This window comes from Electrophorus electricus, chromosome 7, assembly GCF_013358815.1.
Source record: "Electrophorus electricus isolate fEleEle1 chromosome 7, fEleEle1.pri, whole genome shotgun sequence".
In the NCBI taxonomy this organism is placed as follows: domain Eukaryota; kingdom Metazoa; phylum Chordata; class Actinopteri; order Gymnotiformes; family Gymnotidae; genus Electrophorus; species Electrophorus electricus.
The window spans coordinates 21,262,337-21,275,213 of NC_049541.1; the positions used below are offsets into that span (position 1 = coordinate 21,262,337).

The 12,877-nt window shown below is 40.5% G+C and overlaps 3 protein-coding genes across 4 annotated transcripts; all 3 read right to left on the minus strand.

The window, feature by feature from the left end:
* Positions 1-111: 111 nt before the first annotated feature.
* On the minus strand, positions 112-1,415 carry spx (spexin hormone). Its single transcript, XM_035528555.1, has 6 exons — positions 1,410-1,415; positions 963-1,109; positions 795-852; positions 610-672; positions 438-524; positions 112-334 (listed from the first exon to the last, which is right to left on the minus strand). Exons 1-6 carry the CDS (start codon positions 1,413-1,415, stop codon positions 276-278), a joined length of 420 nt encoding a protein of 139 aa, XP_035384448.1. The 3' UTR covers positions 112-275.
* Positions 1,416-2,223: 808 nt separating this feature from the next.
* Positions 2,224-5,873, minus strand: golt1ba (golgi transport 1Ba). 2 transcript variants are annotated; one of them, XR_003411779.2, is made up of 6 exons: positions 5,721-5,873; positions 5,033-5,124; positions 4,551-4,729; positions 4,043-4,124; positions 3,377-3,441; positions 2,224-2,878 (listed from the first exon to the last, which is right to left on the minus strand). XR_003411779.2 is itself a non-coding variant. In XM_027026651.2 (5 exons), the coding sequence occupies exons 1-5, from the start codon at positions 5,854-5,856 to the stop codon at positions 2,840-2,842; spliced, it is 528 nt and encodes a 175-aa protein (XP_026882452.1). In that variant the 5' UTR covers positions 5,857-5,873; the 3' UTR covers positions 2,224-2,839. The 2 variants fall into 2 exon arrangements, 1 of the variants encoding a protein (XP_026882452.1); XM_027026651.2 differs by lacking the exon at positions 3,377-3,441.
* A 751-nt stretch (positions 5,874-6,624) lies between these two features.
* Positions 6,625-9,208, minus strand: stmp1 (short transmembrane mitochondrial protein 1). The gene is made up of 3 exons (XM_027026644.2): positions 9,040-9,208; positions 8,688-8,741; positions 6,625-7,450 (listed from the first exon to the last, which is right to left on the minus strand). The coding sequence occupies exons 1-3, from the start codon at positions 9,052-9,054 to the stop codon at positions 7,379-7,381; spliced, it is 141 nt and encodes a 46-aa protein (XP_026882445.1). The 5' UTR covers positions 9,055-9,208; the 3' UTR covers positions 6,625-7,378.
* Positions 9,209-12,877: the final 3,669 nt, after the last annotated feature.

The following is a 12,877-nucleotide window of genomic DNA, read 5'->3' on the forward strand; positions in this document are numbered from 1 at the left end:
GTGTACACAGCTACACAAAGCTGCCCCACACTTCATCTGTGAAATCACACAGCATAGCACACAATGGCAGATATGAATGCAAATTCAGTTTTAATACCACAAACACGCCGGCATTCTCTTAAATTACAGCAGTCCCAAATCTGTGCTGTACTTGTTGATGTGCATTTTACACAGGATTAAATAAGTTTAATAAATTGAAAATTAACAGGACAGTTGAAAGCCAAAAAAAGAGAAAGAAAATCTGTACAGTTCAGTTATATAACATGGATGGTTATTCAGAAGTAGTCTCTCTTCCAGGTAGGGGCATCCTGAAAAAACAAACTTCTGTCCTCCCCTGCAAATGAAGAGAGAGAGAGAGAGAGAGAGAGAGAGGTGTTTGATGTACTAAGCAGGTTAACCACATCTCCTGTTTGTGTTTGAGCCTTGAGCACAAATACCTTCATCTTTGACTTGTTGCAGGAACTGCAGTAGTACAGTAGCAGCCTTGGACATGCTCAGATCCTCAGTGTTTTGACTCCGTGTTTCTGCGAAGGCAGAACGAGACGGATGTCCTTACGTAGCTATAGGTAGTTGATCCATAGTGCACGAACCGAACCGAACCGAACCTACCTAGCTGAAGAGTGTCGAACACATCCCCCTCGTTCCTGTCCTCGGACACAAAGCGGCGGCCTTCTATGGAAACGACATTTACCACTTTATTAGCAGCTAATGTTGAGCACCTTTTCCAGAACATTGAGTAAAGTGTCTTCATACGCACATAAAAGTAGAAATAAACTACACGAGCAGTTACATACGTGTGCCTTTAAGATAAAGCATCGCTTGGGGCGTCCAGTTCCGACGCTGGAAACTGCCCTTAAATTGAGAAAACAAGGCTTCAGCACAGGATTATCCAAATGGTCGTTTTTTTAGCAATCGCTTTAAAATGTCATTGTTTTTCAAGGTTGATATTCTCTGCCCGTTACCTGGGGTGCACTGCAGGCGTAGGAAACAAACGTGGCCAGAATAAGGAGCGCAAGTGTGTAAGCCGCGAGCGTCCTCAGATCCTGACAGGCACGCGGGGGTAAAGCAGTTGTTAACACTGTTAATGCATCGAGACGTCCTGCTGTTAACTGTTAATGCAGTGAGACGTCCCGCTGCACGAGTACAACCACAAAAATCCTACATTAAACCGCGCGTAAAAACTTCTTCATGAACATATTTTACAACTTATCAGTTGTTTAAAGATAATTTTTTAAAAATTATGATGTGCTCTTATTAATCCCAACACCCAAAAAACCACTCTTAATACCTTTAATTACTCAACGAAACAAGTGCACCAGACATTATTCAATTACAACTGTACAATAAAAATTAATAGTTAAGTTTTCATATATACGATTAATGTATATGAATGTAGCTCCATTTCTTACTTTCATTGCTTCCGACGTCCTTTCCTGTTGAGTAGTTCTTAACGTAACGGTAAGAGAGGCGAGGTGGCGGCGCGTTAACCCCGAACGGCACGCGGGTTTTTATAATCAGCGGGATGGAGGGATTCCCAGACGACGTGTTTAATGAACATTACGGCATAGGTCAGGGGAAATCGATTAATACGTGGGCTGGGCTCCCAACTCTTCAGGCTAACGTACTAACCCCTTCATTACAATTCAAAAAGGCAATTACGGTGTTTGTACATTAACCTGGAAAACGGCTTCGGCTCACTTAAACGTTACAAGAAAAAGGTTAACAAAGCTTTTATTCCTTCAAAATATTAATTACTGATAGCAAATGTCCTGGAAAGTATTAATATGTTTACGGGTTGTGCAATGAAGCGTCTCAAATGGTCGCTTATATGAATGAACGCCTGACAGTCCGCACGCAAACTAAATGACCACGTCCTGCGGAATCATTGACCATCCATTTGTCCCGAGTTTATTAATGACGCCAGAGGAGATGCTCCTTTAAGAAAAATCACCAGAATATTAAGTATAATTTTCATGCATGAACATTGCCCTGATCTTTGACATGGTCTGGATTATTTATTTGAAAAATTGTATACATTAATAAGGTTAACGATTAACATATTAATCATATGCATGCTTCATAAGCAGACATGGTTATTTCAGGTTAGACTGCTAAGTGTTACCCAGGGGTTCACAATAACCCAATATCATGTCACTTAATAAATTATGAGTTATTATCTTATTACTTACCTAGATCTGAAAGTCATGATGAGACTAAACACAATCAGTTTTGTGCTTTCTTTTTATTAATCTGTATTTACAAAGTTCAAATCAGTTGGATCATTTCTCAACAGTAGATAAACTGTTTAAAAATATTTTTAAAGTGAAACATTCATGCATAGCCCACCCAGCCAGGGGCTTGCGGTGTTCCTGCCCTGCTCCCTCCAAGCAGTGATGTTTCTGACTGAGAGCAGACTCCACAGTCTCCACACAGACTCCTCACTCCACAGACTATACACACACACAGCCCCTACAGTGGGTGCCTCCGGCTCCAGGCTCTGATCCACAAATCAAAGCGGTGAACAAGCCATCATAACAGCCCAGGTAGCAGCCCCTCTGTTGAAGTAAGCGAGGGATGTTCGTAGTGGAGTGGAACAGGAAGGTGGAGGTGGTGGTGCCTCTCACAGCACTAAGTACCTCCTTAATTGCCACTCAGCTGGTCTTGTGTCAGAGGTGGAAAGGAATAGGACCAAAAACTCCCCCTACCCCTCTGACCTTTTGAGGAAAGACGCCTGCGCCGCATGTTTCCGTAATATGACAAACAATTTTAGTTAGTGTGTTTTGGAATAAAGCCGTTTTAGGAAATCCGTCATAAAGAAGAAGGAAAAGCACAGTGTCCATTATACCATGCTGTTGCTCTCTCCTAGTTTGTCCACATACTGAAAAAAAATAGAGAAAGGAAAATTAAAACTGGTTAACTCCAGTGGTTGGAAGCAAGGGTGAGGTAAAGCAGGAATGAAAGGGATTCAGAATGTAGGAGCCCTGAAAAGGTTGCATTTGCAAGAAGCAAAAACCTAAAACCACTGTTTCGCACAGCGACTGCTGGACCCACCCAATATGAGCTTTGAACTTCCACACGTTGCTGAACACAGTTCTGATCCTCATATGTAACCTGAGCAGAAGTACTGAGTGCTATCGCGTAGATTCAGTGCCTGAACACAGTTCTGATCCTCGTATGTAACCTGAGCAGAAGTACTGAGTGCTATTGGGTAGATTCAGTACCTGAACACAGTTCTGATCCTCGTATGTAACCTGAGCAGAAGTGCTGAGTGCTATCAGACAGATTCAGTGCCTGAACACAGTTCTGATCCTCGTATGTAACCTGAGCAGAAGTACTGAGTACTGAGTGCTATCAGACAGATTCAGTACATGCTTACATGCAGGGGAGTCGAGCAGCAGTGACTGACCAAGAGTGCTGACTGTCCTCTCAGCCTTACGACGGCTTTAAGAAAACAACACACACAAAGATACACACACATCTGCTTTCATTGTGTCAAGTGAAAACAGATCAAACTTCCATCTACCTCCCCACTTCCCATTACTCAGCAGCCCAGTAAAAATGATGCTTGTTTTGAACTATTCCCTAAACGCTTATAGGACAGCAGTGGAGAAAAGGAAGTGTTTATTTGCATGATTACTGCCGTGGATATATTACTGTACTTAAAATAAGTATTCATGTAACAGAAATTCAAAGCCCATCTGAAAAAGTCTACCAATGTCATTAAGCATCCAGGGTTTATTTTCTTGTAAATAATCTTTACTGTTCCAAGACTTCATTAAGAGAAAATTTAAACCACTTTAAAGTTCTTTAACTTCAATGAAATGTGCCAGCGGCCATGGCAGCCTGCTCGCGCTACCAGCATTTTACTCCTTTTTTTTTTTTTTTTACCTTTTAATAAATGTCCGGATTTGTTTTCTACAAGCATTTTGGTTGAACACAGAAGCCCCGAGCAGTGCAGTTAGACACAGAGCCAGTCAGAAAAGTATAGAGACAGGACGAGGACCTACTGCACTCTGGTGTACCATACAGTGAGCACACTTACCCCACTAATGAATGGCAGATTGAGCAGGGAACCCAGGACAGGTATTCTTCTGATGAAACCGATGACCACTGGAAAGAAACTCCTTCGCACAAAGGCAAAAAATACGCCATCAGGAAACAAACAGATCTAAAGTAGAGGCTCAGATTCTAGTGCTCAGGCATCAGCAGCCAGTAAGGGTTGTCCTGGCCCAGGTATGTTTGGAACAGAAACTAAACAAAACTGGGGCAGAATTGGTTTTGGGAGTTTTCTGCTGCTCCTGAATTTTAACAGGGTTGCTGTGCAAGAGTGGTGCTTTCATATCTATGGCACTTCTTGTCCACATTATTGAAAATACACACAGGGTAAAACCTTTAATATAAAAAGCAATAGATTGTGAAGTAAAGGATAAACAGAATAAAGTGTATTGGGCACCAAACATTATTTTACAATTGTGACTTTGCACATTAACTGAGATGGCTAAAGACTCCCAACCCTGCAGTCTTAAAATTCTAAAAGTAATTTTATTCACCTGAATAAAAGGAAGAATCCATAAAATTCTAGAATTACTCCAACTATGGGCCAGCCAATCAGCACGACGAAGACACCCCCAAGGAAGAAGCTAGTGGCTTTCATCTTGTGCTTCTGGAAGAAGAACCTAAAAGTCCTTTCCAAGCCAATGACGAACGCCAGACCAACCACGAAGAGGATCTGCAGAAAAAGACAGTGGGGGTGTGGTGTCAAAGGTGGACTACCCAAGGGGAAGCTATAAAGATGTTTATTTGTGTTACTGGACATAGTACTAAGCAGTCAAATAGTCTGCACAAGCAGTCACAGGAACTGACCTAAAAAACTATAAATCTGTAACACTGACATGCATTAGAGACCAAAGTGTATTGTGTTCAGAAGTCACTCAACAGCTGCGTGTTTCTCAAGGATGCTGATGACAAAAGCCAGTTCAGCCCCTTAAGAAGCAACCACACGTTTTAATTTTTTAAAAATGTATACACTTACGTTTCCAATAGCAAGGAGTGCTTTGTCAAAGAACAGAATCATTCCAAAGAACAGGAAAAACACTCCAAAACCTGTTAAACCCATCCCAATTTCTGTGGAGTAAATGGAAGTGGGTCATGACAGTTCAATAAATGGCAAATTGTATGTTCTCTTATGACTACATGAACATATGATGCCCACAACAAATTTGATTAACGGTTTAGATTACACAAACTTCACCTGGCACGGTCTTTGAGTGTATATTTTTCACTAAATATCTCGTCAGACAATGTAAACCCTAGTGTTGATATTCCCACAGAATGTTATAAAATGCCTATTTACTCCGTGTTAAACACGCGGTTACCAGGCTGCTAGAGCACACAGTCAGGAGATTTAAGCAGAAACACACAGAGAAGCTACCAGAGCCAAAAGCTAGACCCAGGACGCTGCGGTGCTAAACCAACTCCCTGGGAGCAGCAGCCGAGGCCTGACCGGTCCTCAGCATGCCACAACATCCAAAACAAACACACAAACAAACACAGACCCTGGTGTACAGGTGCGTAGTGTGTCAGTGCAGGCATGAGGACATTTACTGGAGACATTTACTCATCTACAGCAAGCAGCCATGGCGCTGGTGCTAGTCAGCCAGTGAAGCGAAGCTCGGTCGGTACATGTGTATGAAAGAGTACGGCTGAGGTGCTGGTCTTACTCTGAGAGTCGGTGAGAGAGATCATCTCTGCCAAGAATCGACAGGCTTGGCGCTCGCTGAGAAACGGGAAACTCGCTGCCGGTTGGACTCGCACCGGTTTGCTACACCTGCAGTACCAGGCCACGTCGCTCACCATCTGCGCATGCGCACGTACCGACGCTGGCACGGAACCGGAACACACACATTTCCTTCCTGGCAACGTCTCGAACGCCTTTTTTTCTGTCGAAGAGAGTTTGTTTGTTTGTCTGTGTGGTATTAAATGGCCAATATTGAACTGTTCATACAATATATTCAAGAAGCATACAGCAGTTGATTCACTTACTATTCCCTATGGGATTAAAAAATTACTAATTTTAGAAAATCAAAACGTTAAAAGAAAGAACGAAAGGAAATACGAGTTCCATAATTCACCCAGAACAAATGATAATAGCCAGGGAATGCCACGTCTAAATTATAAATGTTAGTCGCATCATTACTATCATTTCTAACACGGCCACCTGCTGGCGTTCCTGAGAAAAGATAATGCTGACGTGGTTGAGAATGGGGCTATCATGGGAAAGTTTGTCGGTTCCATTCTTCTGTTGTGCATATATGTCTGTTTTTGCTCCCAAAGTACAGCCTTGTAAAGGTTTGGTTAGAACAATCTAATCTTATTTTAAACAGCTGCCAGTCATAAATTCTATACTTGAATTGACTTTTTTTTATTATTTTACATTTACTAGTATTTACTTTTAATCTTTGGCTTGTTTTAAAATACTTTCAGACTTTAAATTTAAGCAACCTTTCACTTCTGCTTTAATTGATGTTCATTGGTAGAAAATGTAAAATTCCAGTATAATATATAATTCAATCAAGACAATCCCTTTTGATAAGTCATCAGAGAGAAAGAAGAGCCAACACAAACTGATATTCTACAGTAGGATATTCATATTTATGACTGCTGCATGTTTTCATTCTTCAATCCAGTTCTTATAGGCACACATACCTGGTACATTTACACAATACTAGAAGTATTTTCCCTCAAGATGATTAGCCAAGTCCCAAAGCAGAATTGTTATCTACTACTATGGGACCAACAGTCAAACTGACAGCAACATTCTTATCTTTACCTAAGGAAGCACACCATACATCCTGCCCTGATACACTGAGCACCTTCAGCAAGCAATACAGTATATCGCAGACTTGACTGCTTAATTTTGTAGTATACACGTTTATGATCACTATATTTATATCTAGAGCTAGCGTTTCCCTTCCAAACAGGCCCTCTCTTTTTTTTCAGAGACTTATTAATATACCTTTGATAGCAAAGTACACAAACTCGGTTTCATCTAGATCTAGGCAGGTAGCTCACAACTTATCGTGAAGTTACTGTTTCTAATTTTATATCACCATGTCATGAATATCTTCTACTTGTTTGAACTGAACAATTTATTGATGCATGAACAAATATCCTGGATGTCAGATAACACTTTTGTAACAAAAACATATAAAACATCAAATCTCTACTTATAGGCACTCTGATGTAACTATGATCGCAAACTTCAGTTTTTGAGCACAGTCACTTGTAGGTATTTAAAACACGTGCTTCTATATTGCAAAAATGTCGTCATTAGTGGACCAGCTGTAAACATGACAGGTTTCTCCGTCCTTCACTGGCGTCACTCTGGGGGCTTTTTCTTAGCTTCCACGTCTTTTTTGAAGGCCTCTATCTTCTTTGCGATGTTAGGAACCTTCAGTATGGGTCACACAACAAGGGAAAGAAACAGTATTAGACAATCATTTTATTTTACTTTTAGACACCCAAATCAAATGAATCACTGGAGAGAGAAATTCACATATTGTTGCCGTGTAATTACATTTAGAACAAAAATGCAAATGAATTAACCGACTGAATTCACCGGTATATAGCCTAGTCAAGAGGCTCTTATCGCTTGCACTGGTAAACAGTAATGCTGATTTGTGCTCTCACATTAGTTGAATTCTGCTAATTAGATATACATCTGAATGAAGTAGCATTACAGTTCTTGAAATTGGGCACAAAAATAGGGTAGGTAAATCACCGCGGTCACACGATCCGCACTTAAAATAAGCTTCTACAGCATGTGTTCCAGTAGCCCATGAAAGAAAATGTGTTAAAACCTGTGTAGAAAAGACTGAAATATATTGGAAATTCATACCATATAAATTTAAAACTATTTGGTTTTTACTATTGAGACTTCCTTGTGTTTTACTGTGAGTGTGGACATATCAGATGGCAAAATATGCAAATGTCTAATCAGCTCAATATGGATTTTAAACTTCAATAAAAAACACACAACAAAGCATATATTAGAGTGATTTGATTATTTTATAGAATTTCAAAAGGTGATGTATACAAAAATGATCAGACATTTTACATGAATTTGCCATCCCAATACTCCAAATTTCTACAGTAAAAACACTTCAGCATTAAGTCATGAACACGTGGGAAAGTCCAGGAATATGGAAGTATTACAGCTAACGGAAGGGTTTAAGACTTGACTCGTGTTTCTTAAATGGAATTTTAAAATATACCATATTGAAATCATTATTCATTTGCATAATTTCCAGTATCATTTATCCACATTCATACTGTAAAAATCACAAGACAGTCATCTTTAAATATGTAGTGGGTTTAACAAATACATTTTTTAAAAACATGGACAGCATGAATTTGTAGCAAACATTTGGACATTTCTTTTCTCCATATAAGTTTCAATACAAACGTATTTCAAGCAAACTTTGTGGTGCAGTAGTCCTCCTTAAGATGTGTATAATTAAACTGCATCACCCATTTCTTACTGATTTTCAGTCTGTAGCTACTAACTTTAATAAATCTTCACCCCACGCACAAAAGTGACCGTGACAGACGCGTGGTAGGTGTGCGGCTGAAACGTTTGTGTTGGTAAATGTTAAAGCGTTTAGGCAGGACGCGCATATCTGCCTCACCTCATAGTTCTGGGCGAGGTACATCCCAACCACGTTACCCAGCGTGAATCCCACCTGCAGAAGAAAGCAGGTTCATCTGTAAGCACACATTTTAGCTACCAACAATTAAAGAATTACATCTTCACTCCATGTGCCAGCTAACTTAGCTAGTAACCTACCACAGCTAACTAGGTCAAAAGATCTTTATCGTGTCAATTATTTAAAGTTCATTAAAAATCTGGAAATCGATTCATTCGATTCATGATTCCAGCTGAGTTAGCTAGCAAAGTAGCCAACACCTAATGTCATGTCAGCTAACGCTAGCTAGCAGATTAGCTGTATATCTATCGCTTTAAACTAAAAGAATACTTACTAGAAATTGCAGCATGGTTTGGAGGGGAGTTTATGATCCAAAGTTAAACTTGACCTACGAAGGCTGTTAAGCAAACACAAACTACCTACAGTGTTAACCAGCTAGCTAATAACTTCGGAAGCTGTTTCGGATCGGTCCACACTGCGTGCTTCTGTTGTGGGTGTTGTGGGATCAGCATTAGTTTTTCAAAATAAAAGTGCCAGGCACAGCCATGTTTTAAAAATATTCCTTTTCAATGAAAGACCGAGACTAGCAGTGCTGGCAAGTGCATTAGCAAATAACACTATTAATATGGCAGTTTATATGGTTTGTTCATAAACAGAAGACGATACATAACAAAATGCCAATGGAACACAGAAAAATGGAAACAATTACACACTAGTGATATTAGTTTCATAGTGCTTATCTAGATTTCTATGATGATATTTATTTTTCCATGGACTACTGCATCTACTCGACGACCAAAGTCAGACAGCAGATAGTAAGAGATGATAGTAAGAGACTTTCAGACTAAGTCAAAGAAATTCCTCCTAAACGTCAGTAAGACAAAGGAGCTGATCGTGGATTGTAGCAAGAAGCAGGAGCGGCACTACCAACCTGTGAGGATCAGTGGAACCACGGTGGAGAGAGTAGATAGTTTCAGGTACCTTGGTGTTCACATCTCGCAGGACCTGTCCTGGTCCCGCCATACCAACTCACTGGCAAAGAAGGCTCGTCAGCGTCTTTACCACCTCAGACGCCTAAGAGACTTCAGACTGCCCTCCAAGGTACTACGGAACTTCTACACCTGCACTATCGAGAGCATCCTCACGGGGAACATCACAGTCTGGTTTGGGAATAGCACCAAGCAGGACAGACAAGCACTCCAAAGGGTAGTGCGTTCAGCAGAGCGTATCAGTCACACGGAACTTCCTGACCTGCAGACCATCTACTACAAGCAGTGCCAGACCAAGGCCAGGAGGATTGTGAAGGACCCCACCCATCCCAACAATAGGCTCTTCTCTCTGTTGAGATCAGGGAAGTGCTTTCGCTCCCTGAAGACCAAGACAGAGAGACTGAAGAGGAGCTTCTTCCCACAGGCCATTCTGGCCCTGAATCAGGGAAACTGATAAATTGTGGGGACCACCACCACCATGTAACATAACTGTATATATATTCAATAACTGTATATATATTCAATTACCATCATGTAACATAAAAACTGTAAATATGCCTTTTTACAAAATGGATCTGTACATTCTGTACATTGTGTACATACATACATACACAACCATATACATTGTACATTTTGTATATAAACATAATATAAATATATTGTACCTACATTGTTAATATATTTTTGTGCATATATAGAATATATATTTCTCTATTCACCCCTGATTTCTTTTTCCTCAGTTTGGACAGAGCACTCTCAACCATTTCACTACGAGTTATACTGTGTATGACTATGTATGTGACAAATAAACCAAACTTGAAACTTGAAACTTGAAATATATGTGCTACAATATTTACACATTTAAAATGTCAATCACCCATTAATTTAAAGCATTAATTTACGTGCACTCTGATAGTTCTGAATGTCACGTTGTTTTATTACGTGGTACAATGGAACCGCATTTTTTAATGTGTGACTTTCAAAAAGCAATAGAAAACCCTTGAGAGAGTTAAAATAGCTGTGATGTAGCATACGTTGTTCATTAAATAAAGGTTCCTCCCTGTTCCATGAGTGGCAAATATATTGATAACATTTTGAATCATTGAAGTAGAGATGACATGCTCTTTAGAGGTAGTCCTGCACTTTACACTGCTTGTGCTTGATGATAGCCATGTTTCTGACCTGCTCAGACAGTGTTCAGCTTTCTTTACTATTGTGAACAAGGAACCAGGGTTAAAACTTTCATTTTTAAGCATCAAAGCCAGCATTCACCATTCAAATTCATGTGAGCACTGATGAGTATAATTTCTAATTAATCACAATTAATCTAATTAATCAATTTTTTTAAAATTGAACAAAGACTGCCAGTAATCATGTCATTGCTTTCATTTTTAATATACTTTTTTGTTAGTTTTGTGTCTTGTGCTTTTAGATTAAATGATAGGACATATTAATATAGGAAGTACCTATTAAATAATTAATTAAGAAACTGGAGAAGCCAGTGGATGCTGGGCTGGTTAAGGCCAGTTGTCTCCAGCTTCAACTGGGAAAAGATTATGACCATGCTGAACAAACTAGACCGCAAATACAAACCTGTCAACACCCAGGTAGTCAAGGTTCTCTGTGTTCCATATTTAATCATTTTGACTTAAAACAGGTCAGTAAGGCAGTAACACAGCTGATGTTTTTATTATCGTTTGTTTGGTTTACTTTCCCATACTGAGTGCCATCCCTGACTCAAGAGAAACTGATCGACTTCTGTCATACTAAGGGCATCTCCATGACCACGTAAAGCCCCTCAGGGTCCCCTGGCAGACCATGGTGAGCTAATGAGACAGGAGAGACAGACAGCCCAAGTCTAACGCAGCCAGATCTAGTTGAGTTGTGCCAAACGATCATCAAATGTAAAGGACAGTTTGACTGATATCCAAAAGGGCATGATAACAGGGTAATGGGCGAAAGGTGGTAGCATCTCAGAAACCACTAACTTCATGGGATGTTCTAGAGCCCCCGTGGTGAAGGTGTACTGAGAATGGACTTCTGGCACATTGAGTCCTTCCCAATGGTATAACAGTGGGCCACTGATGCCACAGAGGAACGAGGATTCCAGTGAGTGGTACAGAGCAATAGATGTGCCAGTGGGTCAGTTAACCTCTGTAACGAACACAGGAGCAAGGCAATCACCAATGAGCAAACACTGTTACATCTGGGCCTGAAAAGCAGACGCATGATTAAGGTGCCAGTGTTAACCAAGGTTCATCGTCAAAGTCCCCTCCGGTTTGCCCAGGAAGCCCATAATTGGACATGGGAGGATTGGGAAAAAATTGCCTTTTTAGATGAATCCAGGTTTGTGCCTCATAAAGCGGATATCTGACACTGCCGAACACGAGACTCACCTTCAAGAGACACCTGAGGACAGACACAGGGTGATGGTGGCAGTGTACATGTCTGGGGGACATTTTCCTGACATGATTTTGGACCACTAATACCACCTCATGAGTCTCTGAATGCCAACAAGTATGCCAATCCTAGTAGATCACGTGAGCTGATACATATTGGCATTCTTCCCTGATGGTACATATCAACAGGATAACAGCCCACCTTCGCCACACAAGGGTGGTGCATGAGTGGTTTCAGGAGCACAACAGGAACTTTGGTGTCCTTCCCTGACCTGATGTGAAGCACATCTAGGATCACTTGGATGACCAGGTTCACTGCTCTGACCCATAACCACACAACCTGAGAGATCTCAGGGCTCTATTGCAGTCAGAATGGGCACAAGTGCTTCTGGATACCTTGGCTTGGACAGTATACCCTCACCTAAAAGGCACATCTTGCTAGTGTCATCCAGGCAGGTAGGTGGTCATAATATTCTGATCTAACTGTGCATTATATAATTAGTAATAATAGTATTTAATTAGCAATATAGCAATAACAGTATTATAATCTGCAGCTGCATTGCAGAATCAAGGCCAACCCAACCAATCATGAAAGGTTCTTTGACGGTGTGAAACTTCCTGGAGTATTTAATAAAGAGTTCCTTAACATTTTTATATTATAGTCACAACTGTAAATCGATTTCCCATTACCGAGTAGTACAAAGTCAACGCAAGCTTAACTTTTACCCACTAACACCACTGTGCCTGTTTCTCATTTAAGAATAAAATCAAGAATGAGCGTTGG

Excerpts from the sequence above, each read along its gene's own strand:
- stmp1 (XM_027026644.2), bottom strand. Across the intron at positions 7,451-8,687 it reads ACCTCGCCCAGAACTATGAG|GTTCCTAACATCGCAAAGAA; the intron begins GTGAGGCAGATA and ends CCCATACTGAAG.
- spx (XM_035528555.1), bottom strand. Across the intron at positions 853-962 it reads ACGCCTGCAGTGCACCCCAG|GGCAGTTTCCAGCGTCGGAA; the intron begins GTAACGGGCAGA and ends TCTCAATTTAAG. Across the intron at positions 335-437 it reads GCAACAAGTCAAAGATGAAG|GGGAGGACAGAAGTTTGTTT; the intron begins GTATTTGTGCTC and ends CTTCATTTGCAG.
- golt1ba (XM_027026651.2), bottom strand. The coding sequence starts at position 5,856 with ATGGTGAGCGACGTGGCCTGGTACTGCAGGTGTAGCAAACCGGTGCGA. Across the intron at positions 5,125-5,720 it reads CTCTCTCACCGACTCTCAGA|AAATTGGGATGGGTTTAACA; the intron begins GTAAGACCAGCA and ends TTTACTCCACAG. Across the intron at positions 2,879-4,042 it reads ATCTGCCATTCATTAGTGGG|TATGTGGACAAACTAGGAGA; the intron begins GTAAGTGTGCTC and ends ATTTTTTTTCAG.